The sequence below is a fragment of the Episyrphus balteatus genome, chromosome 4, assembly GCF_945859705.1.
Source record: "Episyrphus balteatus chromosome 4, idEpiBalt1.1, whole genome shotgun sequence".
In the NCBI taxonomy this organism is placed as follows: Eukaryota; Metazoa; Arthropoda; class Insecta; order Diptera; family Syrphidae; genus Episyrphus; species Episyrphus balteatus.
In genome coordinates this window covers 37,669,552-37,694,413 of record NC_079137.1, presented here as the reverse complement: position 1 = coordinate 37,694,413, position 24,862 = coordinate 37,669,552, and the positions used below count along the sequence as shown (strand labels likewise).

The 24,862-nt window shown below is 30.0% G+C and overlaps 1 protein-coding gene across 7 annotated transcripts in view; it reads left to right on the top strand.

Moving 5' to 3' along the window:
• The window catches only part of LOC129918124 (heterogeneous nuclear ribonucleoprotein L), a 369,767-nt gene that overhangs the window by 60,047 nt on the left and 284,858 nt on the right, over window positions 1-24,862 (top strand). For all 7 annotated transcript variants that reach the window (XM_055998477.1, XM_055998479.1, XM_055998482.1 and 4 more), the window contains one exon: window positions 21,743-21,886. In XM_055998477.1, the coding sequence (XP_055854452.1) occupies window positions 21,743-21,886 (144 nt within the window). The remainder of the gene's footprint in view (window positions 1-21,742; window positions 21,887-24,862) is intronic.

The window sequence follows — 24,862 nt, the reverse complement described above, 5'->3', positions numbered from 1 at the left end:
GTCTATTTCCTTCAAAGTGCTTGAGTTATAAATATGCATTTGATGAGCACCTATCAGGTGATAAGATACTACAAACATACAAATATATATATATAACAAAATGTATGTCAGAAATAATTGCTCGGAATAAATAGATAACACATGTGGAAGATAGTATTGGTGTTTACTTTTCTGACTGACGACCGACGACGACTTTTGATGTTTATTGAAGATATTGATTGTATAATTGGTCGTTTAGCGTAAAATGAGTGCAACCGTATTGTCTTAAAAAAAAATTTATTATAATAGATAAATAAGGCATAGGAAATATACACATTCGATTGCTAACAACCTATTGGAAATTTGCAATATTAGCTTAGAATTTTCTTTGCATTATTTTTAGTTCTATTAACGAATTTTTTATTCATATTTAGTCACTCAACTCGATCTAAGATATAAGAATTTTTTCATCAATAAACTTGTTTTTAAAATAATTAATTGTAATTGCTAAAAAGGTTCTACTCAACGCCCATCAAATTAATTTTAATTCAATTTTCGCGGTATACCGCAGGGTAGTCTTTTAGGTCCTGTCTTAATTGTTTAATTTATAAATGACTTACCTTCCAGCTTAAAGTAATCAAGCTGTCGCATCCATGGGGATTAGGTAACAGTTTTTGTAACTATTTTCAATATTCATGATTGTTACAATGTTACATGTTGCAAAGCGACTTTTATTTCGTTATAGATTTGCTCCTTAAATCAGTGAAATTAATTAAATGAGTTTTACAAAAAAATTTTCACGAATTACTTTCGATTTATTATTTAAAAAAATCCAAGTTCTGTTATTCCAAAATGTGTTAAGTTGTAAGTTTGAACTTTTCTCTTTAACATGTATGAATAAATTTAGAAGAAATTATTTAAACAAGCATTATTTCGTTATAGATTTGCTCCTTAAATCAGTGAAATTAATTAAATGAGTTTTACAAAAAAATTTTCACGAATTACTTTCGATTTATTATTTAAAAAAATCCAAGTTCTGTTATTCCAAAATATTTTAAGTTGTAAGTTTGAACTTTTCTCTTTAACATCTACGAATAAATTTAGAAGAAATTATTTAAATAAGCATAGATTCTCTGCAAAAACATTTTAATGTAGAAAAAAATGCAATGTTCCTTGTCCTTCACAATTAACAATAGAACTCCTTTGCTAATAAAACTAAGGACTTATCAACTCAATTGATAATATTTGCCCCCCAGAGAAATCCGAAGACAAAAAAAAGTTCATTGTCTCTGGAGATAAATTATTTGTTTCAGTTTGCGGAAAAATGTCAATGCGAATCTTATCTTAGTTGAGAAAGACCCTAGAGGCCTTGGAACAATGTCTCCTGGGGTTTTGAAAATCTTGGTATTTTAGAAAATTTATCAAGGTGTGAGTTGTGGTCTTGTTAAAACAAAACAGAAAAATTCTATTTAATTCGATTCCACAAGAAGTAAGCAAATATCGCATTTAAAATAGAAAAAGTTTTTTTTGTATAAGTTTTTTTAAAGTCGTTTCACAAAGTGCTTAATCTAACAGGAATTTTATCTTATTTTTTTTTCCTAGAATTTCTGCTTTTTTTAATTGCATTCTAACAGTACTCATCTAGTCTGTTCCAAATTTGTCAATTCCTTCAACTTTTTTTTTTGTTGTTTTCTTATTGCCTAATTGTGTCTATCATAAAGTCTGTACATACCAACTTAAAAAAAGATTCAAGTAAAAAATAGCTCATTCGTCAAAAAATTTTGAGTGATGGAAAATACCAACAGTTTTTTAAAAATATTTTTATTTTTATTTTTATACATTTTGTTTGTATTCAAAGGAAATATGCCTCTTAAAAAAATGTACATATGAGCATTTACTTAAGAGAACCGATTAGACGACATTTTGAAGAATTTCTTTTCTTTTTTTTTTGTTTTATTTAAGTGCTAATGCTAAGTCATACATTAAGTCATACGCGGAAGGAACTTAAGAGGTTGTTGTTTCTTGTTTTCAGTAAAAAAAATCTTTTTTTATTTTCAGAGAAAGAATAAAAAAATCAAATGCAAAATAAGAAATAAAAATAAAAAAATTAAAAAAAAAGAGAAAGAAATAAAACAACAACAATAAGAACAAAGCAAAGTAAAAACACACATTTAGAATTATGATGATGGCCAAAACCATATACCACTTAGTCAGAAAATTAATTTGCCTGTCAATTGTGGAAATGTGGGTTACCATAGATTTATTTCTTTTGTCGGTTTTTAACTCGTGTAAATTAAAAGATAATGTGTGTTTACTAATTTTATCTTTGGATACAAAAGTATCTATACGAGTTTATATACAAATGAACTTAATTTGTTGAAGAGAGGAGATATTTTTTATTTATGAATTAGAATTTGTGGTGATATTTTGCAGCAAAAGGGGGAAATTATTATTTGCAATTATTGCCAATTAAGTGTGTCTTTTTTTTTTGTATTATTTGGTTCATTCAGGACTCACAAGTCTTGCAAAATGTTTCATTTTTCTTAATCATTTATATCATCTCAGGTAAATGTGTTAGATTTGCCAAGCAACTGAATGTCACAATAATATTTGCCAAATGTCAGTTGATTTAAAAAGCGACTGATCTGTGAACAACGTACGGCCTCAAAACCATAACATACTATGTATATTTGTTAAAGACTTTTGATTTGAAAAAAGCAGGTCACAAAATTATACTTGTCAGAGCTAATCCCAACTAACATTTCAGCTTAGGTAAAGGCATTACAGAAGCTACATTTCAGCTTCTTTTAAACTATAGTAAGGTTGTTGGGCATGGAAAAACGAAAACGTTACACAAGTTGGATCTTTATAACAATGTTCTTATAAGGTATAAACGAAGCTTTACCGAAGCTCTACAGAAGCTTTGGGATTTGACAGATAGCTATGGAAGAGCTTGTATGGCTCTTTAATACAAGTCCTACCGTGTTTATAAAAAAACAACAAGAACAAAAAAAAAATTATACGTTTTTAATTGGTTTTGATTTGATTTTATATCATATATTTTACCACCACTTTACGACTCTACTCACTCGGCCGTCTTAGAATGTTAATTAATAAAATCAAAAAAAAAAAAAACTTCATCACTAAAAAAGCACGAATGTCCGAGCTAGATTATTAAGTCAAAACCAAAAAATGTCTGAGCTAGATCATTCAATTTTAAAACCAAAAATCAAATACAAAGCCTGTTAATTTCTGTAAAGCTTCTATAAGTTCACTAACCGAAGCTTATCCGAAAAACAAGCTTTCTTTGGTTCAGTTCCATTACCAGTATTTAAACAACTTATTAGAAGTTGTTAAACAAGTTCAAGATTTTATAAGCAATTAAATTCTAAAGCAAGCTGTATACAAACTTTATCAAAAGTAATACCTGCGAGACTTCAATTTACAGAAGCTGTTGTATTAGTTGCGATATGCTCTAGTTATTGACTTGACGTAGAAAAAAGAGCGTCAAGTTTTTAACGATTTTTATGTGTATATTCCCTCGTTACTTTTAAACTACTTATTATCATTGGACTTAAGAGGTTTGTAACGTTTTTATGGCGCCCTCTACATCGTGAATTTGTTTATTTTTTTGCCTTCGAACTTATATTTTTATTTGGATTATATTTTTTCTTCATATTATTTTTCATTCTTTGAAAATAAATCCGCTCATCTTTTTCATGTCTTGTGTTTGTTTATGGCAGTTTTTCCAAATATATTATTTTTCCAAATATGTAATTCTACTTTTTTTAGATCATTATTTCAATTTGACAATCCATTACTTACAGAAATTGAATTTTTACAGAAATAAAGATTTATTTCCAAGAAGTGCCCCAAATTCATGGAACTTGTTTTCAAATTCTCTTTATCCTAACCATAAATTACAACAAAAAAAAACATATCCACCTATATGTAATCCATAATTGTTGCAAACAAGTTTATTTCAGAGAAAATAGCTGACATTTATGAAAAAAAAAAAAAAAATAATAATAAAAAATAATTATAATTCTTCAGATGATAGATAAAGTATCTATCATTAAAACTCGAGTATCATATTCAAACAAAAACACGAACATATACAAAAACGCAAACCCAATGAGTCTGTTAACGTGTTGATAAAAAGAAATAATTAATCACCTCTTTTAGATTATTATAAACTGACCTTGCACACACAGTAAGGTAGCAGAACTAAAACTGGTTTTTTCGTTATAAGATATCCAGAAGATATAAACAAACAAGACTATTTAGATAGTTTTGTACACAGTTCACAGTCAGAGATTTTTAATTAATAGCATCTTTTACCTTTTACCAAGTCTCTCAATCGTGATCATCATCTTTTGTGGATTTAGATTTGCTTTCCCTCTTTTTTTTTTCTCTCTTCCGCAATAGATATTTTGTTTCTTCTCCATTTTTTCTATTTTCTACTTTTTTTTTTAAATATTTTTTTGACTATTTTCAACTTTGCACTTTCATTCATAAATTCTGTGTGAAGATTTTCGTGCTTTTTTGTTGATTTATTGTTTTGTGCAGTGACATCGAGAAACCAAACCACAAGCTGAAGCTAAATGAAAAATTATTTCCAGTCTTTTGTTTTGGCAGCTTTGTGTGTGCTTGTTTAATTAAATGATAAATTAGTTAAAATTTTAAATGTAGAATGAAGATGAATAAGAAAATGAAGACAAAATTCTTTCGTATTTATTTCTTTTTTTTAAATTTTTTGAAATAATATTTTCAAAAATCGTAATATTCCACATTCCCTTTTGGATATAAACTTCCCCACCGATGACGTCAAAATATTTCCATTGTATGGTTCAATTTGGATAAGAAAAATATTGCATGAATTTTAATTTAATCGCAACAGGTTTACAATAACATTCCATTTTATTTGTCATTCTGGGAATTCTTGGTATCTTTTTTCTTATTTAGGTTAAATAGTCTGCGATGGTATTATGGTTTTTTTTTGTTTTGTTATTATGAACTTTGTTTAAAGGCTATTTATGGTTCGCAAAACGAAAGAAAATTATGTCGAACTTTAAAATTATAAATTAAAAAAAATTATAAATGTATTTAAATGTACTATAAATAGACGCAATTGTACTCAATGCAGAGTTTTAAGCATTCAATACAGGCTTAAATGTAGATAAGTACTTGAGTTACTTGTACTCATAGCATAGTTTCGAGCGATATCGCTTAATAAAAGTATTATTTCTGATGAATTATTTATCTATGGTAAAGAGTACATGTTGATTGTACTAAATACAAGTTTTTACTCCATGTCCAAAACAGTAGGTACATAAAAGTCTATGGTAAGTATATTTACCTGTTTTTACTGAATAAATAAAAATGTACTTACTGTACATTAAAGTCTGAAGTGAGTACGTACAAATTCGAACTCAGTACAGTGTAAAGTCAGAACATACATGTCTGAAGTCGCAACATAAGTCAGTACTGTGTACAAAAAACTACACTTAGAACCTAAAATACTGTAATCAGTACAGTTGTAGTCATTATACCCAATATAAATATGTCTTCAATCAGTACATCAGTCCAAACTATGTACTTAACTGTACTGATATTCGGTTAAACTGAGTACACTTTAATTGTTAGCATTATTTTTATGTTTTTAAAATAAAGATCACATATTGTTACAAACAATTTATCGCAAGTGTACGGTATTCAGTACAATTCATGAGAAACTAAGCGGGCTGTTGTAGGTAAATTCTTCATAATGTACTCTATAATAATAACTCAACATAAGTGAAACTTTGAAAAAAATTTAAAAAAATATATAAATTTTGTAGGGTCAGTACGATACAAATACCTATCTTGATTGGAATAATTTTGTAATATGAATATTTTAAATATTTACATAAATGTACGTAAAAGATGTGCTGAAAACTGAAAAACTGGCAAAGTATGCGAATTTCTTGTAAAATATCAATATCATAATAACAAGCATTATCGTACTACTCCACTGGTTGACCTTAAAAATATTTTCTTTGAAATTTTGCTTTAAAGTAAATTGTCAGGCATTTCAATTTTCAAAAAGAAAAATGAACTATAAGATGAGATAAACAGGAAACCTTAAGGGAAATGAAAAATCTTTTTCCCTAAACGAAGAAAAAAAAAAAAAAAAAAACATAAAATTGCGGAAACACAACAAAGTTTGTTTGTTTATTTCTTCTTTTTGTTTCCTTCCTTTCATTGCATTCCAAGAATAAAATGGATAAGAAAATTTGTATTGTAGGTTAACCTAACTATTACTTAGGTTGGTTGTTTTGGGATACCTACAAATTTCAGGAAATTTCTTTCAATAAATAAATTTATGGAAGAATTTGTTATTTTTTTTTTACAACTTGTTACTTGCAAAGTTGCTAATTTTAGGTATGTTGTATTGTAAACCAATCGAAAACAAATTTTTAGTAGAAAATATATTTGAGTACGAAATGGTAACGGAGTTACGAATAACAGAGTTACGCGCGACAGAGTTACGGCCGTCAAAGTTACGCGAAACCGAAGTTACGAAAAACTAGAGTTACGAATTCTAAAGTTATGTGATTTTTGGATTGGCAACAATTGCAACAACAGTTCACCACACCAAAATAACTTCTGTAAAAAAAAGGGGTGCTTTGGTTATTATTTTAATATAAATAATAACAAAGTGGGTATTACAAAATACGCTATGAATAATTATATTAATTAATAGAAAAAAAATACGTATTTGCAATATTAGTTGGACAAATAAGAAGTTAAATTCAATTATGTCCCCCAAACTTACATTAGTATACTTATGTTTTTTTTTTCTATTTCAACGTTTTTGAGATCTTCTCACAAAAACAAAACCATATATGTATATCTATACCTATCCAATCAAAATTTTACAAGATTAAATAACAAACATTTTCGCGTTACTCATTTAGTTCTGACCAATGAGAAAAATGTTAATCTCTTGTTTGTATTTCCATAATTCCATATCGTTCCTCGCAATTGTTGCCAACTCAAAAATCACATGTCATACCTTAACATAACTTTAGAATTCGTAACTCTAGTTTTTCGTAACTTCGGTTTCGCGTAACTTTGACGCTCGTAACTCTGTCGCCCGTAACTCTGGTAGTCGTAACTTCGTCGGTTTCCCATTTGAGTACATATGTATGTATGTAAGAGAACAATATTCCTTTACTTATTCGTTTTTGTTCTTTTTTTAAATAATTAAATAATAAAACAAATTACTTCTTATCCTCGTACAATGTTGTTTTTATTTTTTCACAAACGTGGATAAGAAGTAATTTGTTTTATTATTTAATTATATGGGGGGGAAAGAGGCGTGGGAATTAAAAAAAAAAAACTCGTACAGAAATTCCAAATATAATTCTATACGAATTACTATATAATTTACTTTTTTTTAAATAGGTACTTTAAAAACTCTTAAGAGTTTGTGAAAGAGCTCCTGCCAATACAAAAGTGGTTCATTGTACAACATGATGTTCATAATTTCTCTGCTATCAATACCACCGAATTTAGTCTACATTATTTTACATTTATTTTAATAGATAAATAAAATTTTGTTGAGTTTCTGAAAAATAAAACAAGTAATATTTCATCGTTCAAGAGGTGTTTCTTTGTTCTACAAGACGATTTTGTTAATAGAAAATGAAAGGCTCACTTTGTATTAAAATTGACAAAAAAAAAAAAACTTAACCCCTTGTAACTCAAGAACGTAAATTTTAAAATTAATAATGTCAATCGATTGGCCTTTACCTATAATAAAACACGTATTTTATTTAAATTCAATAAATTCATTATTTACTTAGTTATTTCGATTTTTAGGAACTAAAAAAAAAAGTTTAAATAATTTATTTTTATATACAAATACAAAAATTCAAACAAAAAACTACCTACATCTTTTGTGCGATTTTTTTTAGGTTTGTTACAGAAATGTGACATGTGGCTACAAGGGGTTAACATCCTTTACATCCTTTTTGCTATTATAACGCCTATGTCAAATCCACTGTGGATCTTGATTAAATTGACTTAACCCTCTACTGCATGAATTAATATTAGCGGACGAAAAAATTAAAAAATGCTTTACATGGGTTCTTTGGGTTGTTTCAAAACGGTTTACCTACATTAAAAAAAATTGTTTAAATTAATTAATTTAAAAAATTTGTTTATAAGCCAAATTTGGCTTCGTATGCATTAAGGGGTAAGAAAGTTTACTAATTTTATTTATACAGATTATGTGAAGAATAAAATTAAAATTATAAAAAGATAAATATTTATCATTTAAAAACAAAATAAAGTATAATAAATATATTGCATTACAAAAGGTTAAGAATTACTTCAAATTTGGCCCATTTTAAGCCATGGAACCAAGAAAAGCTATTTGTTTTATCAGTTATATATAATTTTTCTGGTTCAAATTCTTTCCACTATCGAAGTAAGTCTTGCTTCAACATTTTCACCCACTCCCAGATCTTAAAAAAACTAAAAAGTAATAAAATGATTGAAAAAAATTATAGGTAGCCTTCCTCCCTCTAAATTTTTTGTGGTTACGCCCCTAGAAATGGGGTTAACATAAAAAAAATGTCTCTAAAAGCGAAGGGGCTCCATTTCTGAAGGAACAAAATTTGCCAACAAAAAAATTTAACAAATTTTGTAGATTTAAAACCCCTTAATGCATACGAAGCCAAATATGGCTCCCGTACTTTTTGCCCTCCCAAGACCAGGCCAATAATTTTTTTTCCACAAAAATTGGTTCATAGCATACATAATAAGACAATCGATCAAAAATAAATTTTTTTTTTCCAAACAAACGCAGTAATTAACACTTAAAGTATGAATATATTCTACACTTTCGATTTCAATGCACACGACTATCAAACTGGGTTCTATCTCTATGGGTTCTCAGAAACACAAAGAAGAGGATTGTATTGAATCTTTACCATTTTTTTTTTGACAGAGAAGAGAAAAGTGCATACAAATAAACAAAACCATATTTGGCTTCGTATGCAGTAGAGGGTTAAGACAAAAAAAAAATATTGTAAAACTCTTATAAAATAAAAGACTCAAAGCATTAGGTAGGAACAATTAGTTCACATCGAAATGATTTACAATTCTCATAAATGTTTTCAATTAGCAATATTTAATGGCTGTAGAAAAACTTAAATGATCAAAGGACTTGGCCATCAAAGTAAAAACTATGATATTTGTATGTTTTCCACTGAGAGTAAATTGGATTTTAAAAATTAATGTTTTTTACTAGTAATCCAGCCCTTTATCAAAGATGTTGCTAGACAATTTAAGCCTTTATATCAAACAAAATTACAAATTGCCATATTTATCCCTTGATCCCCGAGAATTTTCTTCAACTTATAGACGTCGTTGAGCACAGCAGCAGTTCTAGGGATGTATTATCTCATTAAAATTCTTACAAGTCGGTGCCAAACCTTGATTATATTATACAAAAATTAGCATCATTAACGCTTTTTGTCGGTTCTTTATAGAATTTCAATTGGTTCACCTTATAATCCTAGTATACACTCTGTCGATGCCAACATAAAGCCAACATTCATAATCGTAACAAAGAAAGAAAACAAAATTAAACAGATATACATATAAGAAAAACAGCCTTGTCGAGAGCTCATATTATATTCAATCAAAATTCTTCAAAACGAAATTTGCCGCCTTTGTCAGTTGTTGCATCTTCTGCCGCCGCTGCCGTTGCCACTGCAGCAGCAAAAGAAGCATTTAGTATTTATATTTTACCCCCTCCCTGTGTTGTGCTGTAGCAGCAGCAAAAACGTGTCCGGCTGTCGAAATAATTGGACTTCTCGGTGACAGCTTAATATTTTTTTTTTCGCTTGCCTTGCTTGCGGCTTGAGATTCTATATATTCCTATAAAATTGCTAGCGCCTGTTTCTCAAGAATAAATAAGAAAAAAAAAAAAAAAAAGAGAGAGTTCAGAGAATCTCAAAAAGTGACAAATGATGCGACAAAGTGTCATGCGGATGGCGCGGTACGAAAACACGAACCGCTTGAGACTTATTTATCATCATAGCCAGCAGCACACAGTCGCAAGTGCTAATTTTCTGAATGGAACTCAAAATTACCCGATAATTAATAAATTAAGTCAGCTAATGAAGTGTACGTTAAAAACGCTAGGCATAATTTCTCAAATAAAATTTTCAGAATGAAAAAAATAAAAAAAAAAAAAAAAACAAACACATCAAATAATATAATAGTCCAGTAAATAAAGGAGTTTTACCCTACAAAAGGTCCGGTAGTTCTAAATTTTTGATATGTTGTTAGGTATGGTTAGTAGATAGAAAAACCAAATTTCCACAACCACGCCCCCTCCGCCCCCTTCAGCATCACCGAAAAACCATAGAAATCTGGCACTTTTTTCACTTTTATGCCCATAACTTTCTTCTGGTGCATTTTATTGAAAAAAAGTTGTTGGTAGACTTGTAGAAAACATAATTTCCTACGAAAATGACCTTGGTAGTATTTTTATACATCCAAAAACAACGAAGTTATGAAGCTTCCAAAAACATGTAAAATTTCGGATTTTGCAATATTTTCAGTTTCTTGTCACTTAACAGTGCTATAACTCTTTAACAATTGACTTTTACGCAAAAGTCTTCATAATCAATCTTATAGACAATTTAATTACCTAAAATAAAATGTAACCCACTTTGATTTTGTGAATCAAATAACCGAGTTAGGGCTAAAATAGTAAAAAAGTATTTTTGGTAGTTTTAGAAAATTTTTTAATTATCCATTAAATGAAGGATTTGAATCCCACAAAAAGTCGGGTGGTTCTTATTCTATATTTAATCAGGTTCTAATGGTAGATTGAAAAAAAAATTCATAGCCACGCCCCCTCCGCCCCCTTAACCATACCCCAAAAACCAATTCTGCATTTTTTCAGTTTTATGCCCATAGCTTCCTTCTGGTCATTTAAATGTGAAAAATTAATGTGCAAAATTGTAGAACACAAAATTTTCTACAACTTGCACATCCAATATCCACCAAACTAAGAATTTTCAAAAAAAAGTTACAATTTCCGTTTTTCTTTATTTTCAGTTTCTTACCTGTTTACAGCGCTATAACTTCCCAATTTTTAATTTTTAGCCAAAAATCCTTTTGTAGGGAATTCATTTGCATAACTTTATTATTTTGATAAGAACCAGGTAATAGTAAGTGTTTTTATTTAATAAAAGTCGTATTTCTTAATAACCTAGTTTAATATCTCATGCGCTTATAAAGCGGTGGGCTATGAGTGGACGAAGGTAAAAGAATTGCGTTATGAGGGGAAGGGGTAGCAGGTGGGGAAATATAGAAGTAATAGGTGGAGTTGAAGATGGTGAATTATGAGAAAAGTTGGCTTCGTTGAATTTTTCTTCAAATTGATCGATGATATCTGATCTTCTTCGTCGACATCTTCATAAAAAATTCAAGTGGACGATTTTGACAGGATTGTCCACAGCAAAAATTACAGAATGTGGAACATTTAAGTCCCTCTTTCCTGCATCTGCCAGCTCCCATGCATCTAGGCACATAGGTATTTGCATGACACAGCTTTCATCAATTTTTGGGGAGCAGGATCTTGCACAGTTTTAATGGGTTGCAATACGTGGCATCCTCTCGTCCAGCCCCATTTCAGAGGTTTTTCTCAATACCCATCCACGCCATGATCTGGTTATAAGTCCGGAGGAAATGAAAGTGTGCTGGATCTGTTGTACGCGGTAGTTTGCACAAATTAAGTTAGTTGAACTGCTCATAAATTTGAAATATCGAAGAGAGCTTAGAGATATGACTACTGTCCTCTCCATATAAAGCCAACAAGATATGTTCTTCCGCCTCCGATACTTTCTGATCTCTGGCATTTGGGTCCTTAGCTTCTCTGCAGCTTCAAGAGCAGAGGGGTTTTTGAAACATTTTGCAAAATTTGTTTTTTTCCGAAAACAAAGATGTTTGAGGTGGTGTCACATTCACTTATGGCATGAATGAGACGTTCTCCATAGAATTGAATGTGAAAAATGGAGAATTCATCAGATAAATTGATCCTCCCAGGTTTTCGAAGGTACATACACGTTCTCTGCCCTAGGTATAGTAAGTCGATGTCTTCCTCAAAAATCTTTGAAACTCTATGGTACCTGCTTTAGATACTAATTCTGGCGCAACTGGAAGAAAGCATCCTTACGTTCGAGTTGAATCAGGGGTGGTTGTGGTTGCATGATAGTAGAAACTTAAAGTAGCTGCGCCTCGTGGTGATTTGATGAAAAGCCAAGGGATGTAATCATATAAATGAGAAGCTCAGGACCTTCCTATACATATACACTTATTCTTGTTTGAAGGGGGAAAGGAAGGATCGGGGACGAGCAGCAGCTTTAACAGCATGGGATAAGGCCAAACATTTCCTTTTCCATTTATCCAAAGGGCCACTCTTATTCTTCAGTATTACAGTTTCAAAAAATAGAGGATGGGTAAGGGTACTCATCTGTATTGTAAACTTTAGACCGAATGACTTCCAAAACTGTGCCTGCGGCTGCTTTGACTACTCTCAACCTTTTAACCTTCTCCATACTTCTTAGGCAAACAGGATTTGACTGTTTTATTATCCATTTTATAATCACCCGTATTGTGATTTACAACTGTCAATCGATTGTTGATAAATACTGTAATTTTGGGTTTTTAAACCAAAATTATAGGAAAACTGGTCAACTGGAATTTTGTAATTAGATTTCTTTATAACGACTAGGACCATTCTCTGCTTTCAAAACTTTTTTTAATTAAGTAATAAGATATTAAAATTAAATTTGTATCAACTTCCGATTGATAGTTGTATATTAGGGTGGTCCTTATTTTACTCTTTTTCGAAAATTGAGTGCGACGCCCCCTAGATTGGTTCCAAATCAGGAAAAAAAATACCCTATTTTTTTTTAAATTTTTATCTCTGACCCTTCCTGGCCCTATTTTGATAAGAAGTTACTATAGCAAGGGCGATATTCTGTGTCCAGTGTTGGGTAAATGGCGGATTTTTGATATAAACTTCTTAATTAAATATGGTCAGGAAGGGTTAGGAATACAAATTTGAAAAAATTAGGGCTTTTTTTTCCTGATTTGGAACCACTCTAGGGGACGTCCCCAATTTTTTGTTCCTAAGGACCACCCTGTTGTATATAGCAATAAAGCTGAACCTCCTTCAATCGTACTTGTCAACTCATCAACTCATATATGAAACTTCATAAAACTGAAAAAAATGCAGAATTGGTTTTTGGAGTATGGTTAAGGGGGCGGAGGGGGCGTGGCTATGAATTTTTTTTTCAATCTACCATTAGAACCTGATTAAATATAGAATAAGAACCACCCGACTTTTTGTGGGATTCAAATCCTTCATTTAATGGATAATTAAAAAATTTTCTAAAACTATCAAAAATACTTTTTTACTATTTTAGCCCTAACTCGGTTATTTGATTCACAAAATCAAAGTGGGTTACATTTTATTTTAGGTAATTAAATTGTCTATAAGATTGATTATGAAGACTTTTGCGTAAAAGTCAATTGTTAAAGAGTTATAGCACTGTTAAGTGACAAGAAACTGAAAATATTGCAAAATCCGAAATTTTACATGTTTTTGGAAGCTTCATAACTTCGTTGTTTTTGGATGTATAAAAATACTACCAAGGTCATTTTCATAGGAAATTATGTTTTCTACAAGTCTACCAACAACTTTTTTTCAGTAAAATGCACCAGAAGAAAGTTATGGGCATAAAAGTGAAAAAAGTGCCAGATTTCTATGGTTTTTCGGTGATGCTGAAGGGGGCGGAGGGGGCGTGGTTGTGGAAATTTGGTTTTTCTATCTACTAACCATACCTAACAACATATCAAAAATTTAGAACTACCGGACCTTTTGTAGGGTAACCCCCTTTTTTTTAGCTTCATTTATTGGACTATAATTGCAGGCGCAAAAAAATGTCGAGAATTCTAAATACCGGCGAGGTGAGCAAGCAAAACGGTTTAGGATTTCTTGGCAATTTTTTTTTTTTTTTTTGATTTTTTTTTCACTCACCGTTAAGGGGGTAATGTGGCTATGCGGCTTCACACAGATATTAATTAAAAATAAAAATCATTTCCAACCCAAAATTATTATAATTTTTTTTTTTTGTATTAATCCATTGTGCCCCAGTCTGTCTTTCATTCGAAAATGTTCAACATGAGTTGCAATTAAAATTACTTTTGTTCTGATGAGTTGTTCTTGGGGCGAATTGGGAATTGCAATTTTTTTTTATGTTTTTAATTTTTTTTGAAACAAGAGGGGAACGGATTTTTATGTGTTGCACATTTTTTGGCCGTTAAATGATGGATGTGCATTGTGCCCATTGTGCAATTCATATAAAATGGTGACAGTGGCTTGTTTTCGAATTGGTCTTGTGACACTGATGATGGACATGTTGCGGCGGTAATTAGCCTGAGAACATAATTATAAAACTGTCATTGGGAGAGGTGCGAAGGTGATTGTTGTGAATCGAATCGATTGCATTGCAAACTGCATAGAGATGACATACATTGTTGCTCCATTTTATGTTATTTGAAACTAAGTGTGACGTATACGAATGGGATTGTAGTGATGGGTTAATGTAATGAAGAAGTAGAGTAATCTGTTATAAAATGTACTAAGTTGTCAAAATTGGAAGGGCCAAATGGTTTTGTGCAATGGACTATTATCTGTTAATTAATTTTGATGAGTTATTCGTACATACATACATATCCATAAGCACTAATTTAATGTCGACTGACATTAATGGTACAGTCAATTTTTCATTTGATATGACATAAATAGTTAAGTGAAGTGAAGTAAAATTTCGAAAAAAAAAAACAAAATATTTATGGGAACAAAATTGACTAGGAACCATTAAATAAATAAGAGAAATGTTATTCTGGCTGAAGACCATCATTTTATTTTCATTTTAACATCCCCAAAAAGGATTGGAATATTGATAAAGATGTGACAGTAAAATAATTTAAAAGAATAAACATAATAAGGAAATAAAAAAAATCATTAAAACAAACAAATCAAAAACTTAAATTATACAATAGAAAAAAAGAACTAAATAAATTAAATAGAAATATGTAATAAAACAATACAATAAATTATAAATTAATAAAAAACAAATAAAAAAAAAATTACAGAAGAAAGTTAAAATTAAAGAAACAAAAAATAAATATATAAAAAAATAAAAAATAAATATAATATCCAGGGCAAGGATTTTTATGCACTTAAAAACCCAAAATATGTGCATAAAATATGCACCTTAAATCGAAAAATATGCGCTTTAAAAACTGAAAATATCAGAATTCCGACTGAACTTGACAAAATAACAATACAAATAGAAAACATAAAATCTTCCAGAATAAAACAAACAAAACATTAAATTAAAATTTAATGCCTATGTACATGCAAACAAATCATTAGAATAAATTTTATTGGCATACACCAACATTTTCTGAAATTTTCTGAAATTTTGAATGATAAAATTCTGCCTATTTGGCCTGACTTAAACTGTTTGAACATGGAAAAATGCTGTTCACATTTAGTCGGTGTCATTGGAGAACTTTTAAACGCGGGTATCTCTTTACCCCAAAACCTCTTCATCGTCAGGTTTTGATAAAATTCTGCCTATTTGGCCTGACTTAAACTGTTTGAACATGGAAAAATGCTGTTCACATTTAGTCGGTGTCATTGGAGAATTTTTAAACGTGGGTATCTCTTTACCCCAAAACCTCTTTATCGTCAGGTTTTGAAAAAACGATTTTTCAGCATTGTTTTACATTTTTTACTTGCGATATAGGTACTATATATCAAGTTATGCATTCGTACAAAAAAAAAATTTTGAGATAACATTTTTCCATAACATTACGATGGTAGACAATGCCAAAAAAGTGGGTCCCGGAAGTCCGTCTGTCTGTCTGTCTGTCTGTCTGTCAGTCTGTCAGTCTGTCAGTCTGTCAGTCTGTCAGTCTGTCAGTCTGTCAGTCTGTCAGTCTGTCAGTCTGTCAGTCTGTCAGTCTGTCAGTCTGTCAGTCTGTCAGTCTGTCAGTCTGTCAGTCTGTCAGTCTGTCAGTCTGTCAGTCTGTCAGTCTGTCAGTCTGTCAGTCTGTCAGTCTGTCAGTCTGTCAGTCTGTCAGTCTGTCAGTCTGTCAGTCTGTCAGTCTGTCAGTCTGTCAGTCTGTCAGTCTGTCAGTCTGTCAGTCTGTCAGTCTGTCAGTCTGTCAGTCTGTCAGTCTGTCAGTCTGTCAGTCTGTCAGTCTGTCAGTCTGTCTGTCTGTCTGTATAAGGAGCTACAGCCTAAACGGATGGACCGATTGATGTCAAACCTGGTATGCAGCGTTATTTGGCGACTCTCCAGAGGGGTTTTTGGAATAAATTTTTTTGGACCAAAAATAACGGTACTTGTCATATACCGATTTTAGGAAAATTGAAATATCTCGAAAACGGCTCCAACGATTTTGTTTAAAAAATTCAAGTGTTAGTTTAAAGTTTAGGTCTATCTTCTAATGAAAAAATTTTTTTTTTGAAAATCATTTATTAACGGTACCTGCCATAGAACCGTTTTTTTTCAAATCCGATTATCTCCAAAACTGCTTATTCGATTTCAACGAAACTTTTTGTGAAGAAGCATTTATATAATTTAAATACAGTAGACTCTCGCTAACTTGAACATACGATAACTTGAACAATCCAATAACTTGAACATCCTATTTTTTTGAACTTTTTTATTGCTGACTCTATAAGTTGAATAATTAAAGCATTTGAAGCTCTGTAACTTGAACAAAAAAAAAATGTATTTCAACAGAAGTTTGAATTTCTTCAATGTAGGTTACTACGTTCGTAATCATGTTTTGCGTCATTTACATTAATTTATAATAACAAATTGAATTCATACAAAACCAAGATTTTTTTATATGTTCCAGTAACTTGAACAATCCAATAACTTGAACAGGCCTGGTTTTGTATGTGTTCAAGTTAGCGAGATTCCACTGTATAAGCCAAAAATTAAATTTTGGAAAAAATAATTTTTGGATTTTTAAAAAAATTTTGAAAATTTTTTTTTGAAAAATCAAATTTTCGAAAACGGTACATTTAATTTTTTTGAAATTTTGTTTTTAGATGTTGATTAGTGATTTTTACAAAATGGCATACCAATTTTGTTTTTAAACTTTTTTTCCAAAAAATTATTTATAAAAAATTCGTTTTTTAAAAAACGGCTCTAACGATTTTGAAATTTTTTTTTCTAAAAATGCATGTTAATATATCAATCAAAACTGCATACTTGTTTTGGAGGGCAATTTAATTTCAGATTTTATTTTATTTAAAAAAAAAAACGAATTTTATTTTTTTTTTCCAAATTTCTATATAAAAAGTCTTAAAAATTTAAACAACTTTAACTCTAAGAGCAAGTTCGTGCGACCCCAGTCGTGCATTTTATTTTTATAGAAACTCGATCGGAGTCATCTAATTCATTGAAAACTTCTTCAAAATTTTCAAAATTATATGCATAGTAGGTATTTCAGAAACTGTGACGGTTGGAATTGTGTTAAGTGCTGCAAAATGCGTTCTTTCATGAATGTTAAAATTAAAAAGATTCAGTTGATTACCTACGCTCTGAATCAAATTAAAAATTTAGAAAAAGAAAAAAATTCTTCCCTTTTTCAAAAATATGTCGCAAAAATATATGTTTATCTTTAAAATATGCACTAAAAACCAAATATATATGCATTTAAAGCAAAATATGCACTAACAAATAAATTCCATTTTAAAGGAAATTGCTTGATTCGAAAAACTGTCTTATTAATGCTTCTATTAATGTGGAAAAAAATATGTATTCACATAAAAATCTTTGCCCTGATAATATCTATAAATAAATAAAAAATAAAAAAAAATACCTAGTAATAAAATAAAATAAAAAAATAAGAATAAGAACTCAAGGCTCCTGGCAACACAATGCGATTTTTTTTGAAAATCTTATGTGTGTTTTGTTGAATTTAAATTGTGATATCCTTCGGTTTAACTTCAACTTTGGAAAAACTTTTATCCTTTTTTGAAAACTGCAATAAGACTGCATGCTTTTTTTTAAATAATAAATCATATGATTCGGGATGTTGCAATCAAATAAAAGTTAAGAAATTATTATTTAAAAAACTTGGAACTGTTAATTTATTTGAAGTGAAATGGCGTATGCAATACAAAATTATTTGATTAATTAATTGTTCCCAATTATTAGGCAATGTTTTAAAAATTTGTCGAAAATTCACAAGAACTGCTGAAAAACTACCGAAATTCTAACGAAATTATAATTACATTAAATTTTACACTAAAAAAAAAAACTCAATGTATTTCTTTTAAAACCACTCGAAACGTATCAAATCTTATCCCTAATAAATATTGAATAGTAATATTTTTCATAAAAAAAACTTTCTTCTAAAATTACTTTCAGTAATTTATTCTCCACGATTTAATAACTTTCACCCCTTCATCAAAATAGAAACCCCTCCAAAAAAAACACCCCACAAATATTCCAATTAAACAAAAAACTCAAACCTCCTTCCCGCCAACACTGTTTGCCTTGAATATTTTGCAATCTCAAAATTGACTCATACTACGAGCATAAACCTTGGTAATAATAATTCAAATTACCCCTATCTAACTTGCAAATGAATGTCCCAAGAAAACAAAAAAAAACAAAAAATAAATGAATAACCCACCATCAAATTGTGGGCGATGAAAGGCAAAACAAGCAGAAGATTCTGTAGGAAGTTATCTCTTTTAATGTGAAATAATTGTTAATTACTAGACCCTAAAAAAAAATCACCTCTACCTTCTATCTAACCCCGCACTCACAGTGTTGTAATACTGAGAAAATGTCTTGGTAGAGATATTCATTTTCTGGTAGATAGGTACCTTTTTTTGGTCTATGGCTGGTTAGTTTTTGCTACCTCAGTGGTATCTGCTGTGTCTCTCTCTCTCTTTTGAATTTTACTACGCAATTTATGGTGACACCTTTTAAAATTGCCTTAACCTTACCACAAGTCAGCTGAAAAATAAGGTCTTTCAAATTTTATACGTCTACAATTCTGCACCTTCCGGAAAAGACCTTTGGCAAAAGAGAAACTTTTCTCCTATTATAGAGTTTGTACTGGTCCACCAAACCAACCAACATTATTGTTAGATATCTCTGTCGTAATTTTGGCCATTTTTACTGTGTGTACCACCGCACCGCGCTACTTTCCTGGTACATTCGTAGTTTGGAACAATTAACTATTTATAAATGAAAATCCGACTTGTCATGCCATTAAGTCACCCAAAAATTATTTCCTAGCGCTGAAGTTTTTTAACCCACAGAGTGCTCTCTGACAGATGTTGAAGAAGGAACTTCAGCACTTCGTGCTTAGTGTAATGGAACCAATTTGCTGTAATTTAGTTGAGATTGAAATGGATATGAAACCAGCTGAAGAAGTAGTGTAAGAGTATCAAGTTGGTGGCATCTTGGTTGTAGTACAAATAGATTTTTAAAGCTCAAAATTAAAAATGTTTATTTTTAGGGATTTCCTTTCACTTTTCTTCATTTCCTTGTTAAAAATGTTTGTACACGCATTAAAATTTTATAAATAAAATATTGCTGTGTATGTATTAGTGAAAGGTTTGAATTGGTCTCAATTGAAACATAAGTTGATAAGACAAAATGAGTTTGCCACTCTTAAAGTGGCAACCCTACTCTAAAGGAAAAATTAACTACAAGTGTAAATTCGTCATATCATTGTAGTTTGGTCCAACAAAGAAATTTTAAAGTGCCAAAAAAATTATAAACAGTGAAAAACAAATTAATAGAATTATTAATGGAATTAAGACTTACTCGTGGTAACTCTATTCAAATGAAAAAAAACGTATGATTTCTTACTCACTGAAAAACTAAAATATACACCTAACTTTAACTGAGTCTATCTTCTATATAAAAAAAAAGTCGGTTGTCATTTCTTATACAACATGTACTCGGCAACCCTACTTAAAAGCAATAAAAAGCCAAAAACACTCACATTTCAGCAAAAATTTATAATAACTAAGGTCCTCTAGAAATGTCAAGTGCCATCTCTTAAATACGAACAATTATTAGGCAACCCTACTCAAATGTTAAAAAACACCTATGACACTCATATTTCAGACAAAATACAAAAAAATGTATAGAGTTTAAGGCAAAAATAGACATCAGAATTTAAGTGAGATCGTCTTTTATCTAAAAAAAAATTCAGATGGTAACCCTAAACAAATACTAAAAAAAAAAAAACACCCAAATCACTTATTTTTCCGACAAAATGTATAAAATTTTTCAGATTTAAAGATATAATAGGTTTTTATCAAAAGAAAAATGGAGTACCATATCTAAAATACTGCAACCCTACTCAAATGCTTAAAAAAAAAACAAAATCACTCAAATTTCATCAAAAATATGAGATATTTGATAGAGTTTAAATAGATATCAGATTTTAGGTTAGAACCGCTTTTTTATCTAAAAAAATAAAGGTTGTCATTTCTAAAATACAAAAAAGGCAACCCTACTCGAATATCCTAAATACTCTTTTTTTTGTTTTAATTTAAATAAAGTTTCTTTTCGTATTCTTCATACTTCCAAAACTTCAGTGTTCAATCACTTTTTTTCGTTAAGAAAATTACGCCAAAAAGTGAAAGGCAACACTGTGCGGCAGAAACTTCAAGACTCACAAATACTCGTAGTAAACCAACTCAATTCCATGGTTATATAAAAAATCATTGTTTTTAATGCATTTCTTTTACATTACAAATTTAAAAAAAAGATACTTATTGCAAATAAAAAAATTTGCATTGAAAAAAAAAATTATTGTAACTGAAAAAAAATTGCATAAAAAAATAATATTTATTGCAAATTAAAAAAGAAGTTATTGCAACTGAAAAACATTTGCATTGATAGTAAAATTTGTATTGCAAATAAAAATATGCAATACAAAAATAATTGTATTGCAAATAAAAACATTTCTGCATTGAACAAAAAACTAAGTGCATTGAATATTTTTTTTTCTCTTAATATTCATCGAATTTCTTACAATTTTGGCTTTTCGACCACACTTTAGCTATTTCAACTATAATATTGAACCTAATGTAGGTACAAATAGTCAAAATTGTAAGAAAGTAGACGAATATTAAAAAAAAAATATTTAGTGCACACATTTTTCATTGAATTTTTTTTTTTTCATGTTAGAAAATTTTGTATTTGCAATGGTTTTTTTTTTCAATGCAAAATTTTTTTATTTGCAATAAATATTTTTTTTATATGCAAATATTTTTCAGTTGCAATAATTTTTTTTTTTAAATTTCAAATGCACTTTTTTTCAATGGATAATTTTACAACTCTCCTTAATACTAACTTGATGATTCTCCTTTTTTTTTAATGTTCCTGCTAAAAAAAACCATTCTTTATAATTTTGAATCCTTTTAAACATGTCATAACTTTCCTGTGACACATACTGTATAGCAAAACCAACAAAAACCCATCCAACCGATTGACATTGCTCTTTGATTACACAATCACCATATAATTAAAAAATTTCCATATACTCGGTATATTTATTACTAAAAGTTACCCTTTATGTCATTTTCTCATTTTTTTTTTTCATTTTTTATATTTTGCAGGCACAACAGCAGCAACAGAGCCAACAGCAACAGAACGTTTTGAACAAGTCAAACGATGACCTACGAAGAAAGAGGCCCGAAACCACAAGGCCCAATCATATTCTGCTGTTCACCATAATAAATCCATTTTATCCAATTACAGTGGTGAGTGCAATTCTTTTTTTTTTTTTTCTTTTTTTACTTTACTTTTGTGTGTGTGTGTGTGTGTGGGAGAATGTGACTTTGTATGAGGATATAAGAGAGGGTGATATATCCTGCGTGAATCTATAACAAGAAAAAAAAACGTAGAAAAAAAAGCAAAAGTGCATTCCTAAAGGATTTCGTTTGGAAAATATAGCGAAAGCCAGTGCTGTTGCACCAGCAGCAGCTAGCTCCTTTGCTTTTGTACGTATTCTCGGTTTTCTCAGATCATCTTGGTTTGCTTGTGGTGGAAGTTTTTAATTAAAATGCCTCGAGATAGCTTTTGGTTTTGTGTCATCTGCGTGTTTTCCTTATATTTTTGTGTCTAGCGATCGTCCTCGTATATATATATAGTCCTCGTCGTCGCAAGATGTACCTACTATATGCGTAGATATAGATATGTATGTAAATACACACAAGGGTATTGATGGTTGTACTAGATACAGGATCCATTTTGATATACCTACCTACCTTTGCTCAGCATCTTCTTTATCCCGAAAGCTATAGGTAAAGTATGCAATTTGTTTTATACTACTAGAAACTTCTGTCTATATGTGAAGGTAGTATATAGCCTAGCCACCCTCTATCTTTTTCCTTATACATGGATGGAGGACCTAGAAATGAGAGAATACTTTTGGGAAAAGGGGTTTTGATACAGTAAGTCGAGACAACAGACAGATGAAATGAAATGCAAAATGCACCACAAGGTTGGTTAGCTGATGGGCTTTTGTTGGAAAGGTCCCTTATAAACCAGACAGGTGGAATGATGGTGGCTAGCAAGCTAGCTAACAGCATCCACATCCATTGAGCAATGATGCAACTTAGAGCAAGGGTTGGGTTTGGCTTTGGATTACGTTTGGCATGTTTGAAGGGTTTCTCATTGATGTGGGCACTCTCTGCACAACTTGCATAATATTTCGTTTTATTGCAAATACATATACAACATGTGCCACAGTCGAAAAAAATAAAGGGAGACTATATAATATTTCTCGAATGGTGGGCATATGTGTATGTAAAGTTTCAAATTTGATTGTAAAATATTTATTTTGCAAAAGAAGAAACAAACTTAAGTGAGAAAGGGGTTCTCTATAAAGTTTTTGAAAATGAAAATATATACCTAGACAAATGAAATTGCTGAACTTGTTTTTAAGGGTTAAAAACGATAGGGTTTGGGTAAGAATTTTTAGTTATATGGATTTGTGTATGGTATCATTTTTAAAGAGACGATTTTGTACATCAAAAACTGACGTTTGAAACGTAAATAAATTTGAGTTTAATTTAGATTTTGTTTGTATCAACCTTTTCAACCTTATAGAAGTTTAACTTGAAAAGTTAACTTTCCTATACAGATATCAAAGTCAGTTATAATAATTTTTGGTTTTGAAGATAAATAATATCTTTGAGACTTTTTAAATGGATAATGCAAAATAATAAATGTTAATTTAAAAAGAGCAATTTATCTTTGAACAAAATCTAGTTTTTAGAAGTGATTTTCTCGGGGCTAAAAGAATTAAGTTGCTACAAAATTCAAACTAAAATACAAATTGGAAAATATTCCATAAAAAGGGTAAAATTTACAACATGATGGACATTGCAAAAGCGTTCTAACTGAGTTTGATGTAAATTAAATGACTTTGTTTCTAAGTTTTATTTGGTCAAAAAAAGATAGAAAACAAAACCATAAACAATAAAAGTTGTGCAATATTTACAATACTTGTAACAAAATCAAGTTCAATAAAACACGGAAAATTTGTTATAGTATTAAACTAGCGAGTCTATAAGCTGGAGTTAAATATTAAGGATGTTCAAATGCCAATCTTTTTCATTATTAACTAAAACCAGTGTTTAGTACAAATCAGTTAAGCTAATACTTAAAGGGCCTATCATTGGCAATTTACCAATTTCTAAAACAACCTAAAACCTGGTGTTTTCGTATTTGCCTGAACCAGGAGTTTTAAGGTCTTCTTCTTAGTCAGGACATGCTTAAAAAACAAATCTGTTTATTATTTTGAAACACTTAGGAACTTGATTCTCGAAAAAAAAAACCTAAATAACGAACGCCCTAATGCACATACAATTGATAAGAAATGTTTTCATTTTTAGAAGAGTTTTTTTTTTTAACGAAAATTCTTATAAAAATAACATGAATTTCTATTTAAACCTAACAGAATTTAAACAGATTCAATTTATTTTAATTAGAAATCTGATTATTTTAAGAAGATGGTTTTTAAAGTGGATATCATTAAAGTGCCTTATTTTCTCCGTGCGTACTTCGATTTTGATTTGGCTTTGTTAACCCTGCTCGCTCTTTATGGTGTGTGACATGACTTCAATCGGAAGTTCGGAAACTTACTTCATTTTTCACCATGTTTTGTTTTTGAGTTTGTCCAATGGAGTTTTTTTAGTACTATTTTTACAGAACCACGAATAACGGTAACTGCAATTTTTCCAAAAAAAGAAATTTTCTCAAAAACTGCTTCAATCATTCTGATAAAACATAATGTTCCTTGGGCTAAACTTGCTGCAAAAGGTATTTTTTTAAATCGCACAAATCGGTATTGAAAGAATTTTTTGTTATAAAAAAAAGAGGTTGTCTGTAAAGCCGGTTTACGGACGATGATTTTACGTGATAACGCCGTCAGAAGACAGATTGTGTGCTTTTGCTTAAAATGAGTCAATTGAAGCGTTTACTTTTTTCAAACAATCATAATTTCCAAGAAAAAGCTAAAAAAAATACCTTTTTTATTTTCTCATTATATTAATTTTTTTAAGAATAAAACCATTTTTAAATTTTTACAATGCGCAAAAAGTATAAAAATAATTTATTGAAAACAATCATTTTCATCAAAAAAAGCAAAAAAAAAACATGAATTTTTATCTTCTCACGTCATTAATTCCATTTTTTTCCCTTACAACCTATACAAAATTTTATACCATCTG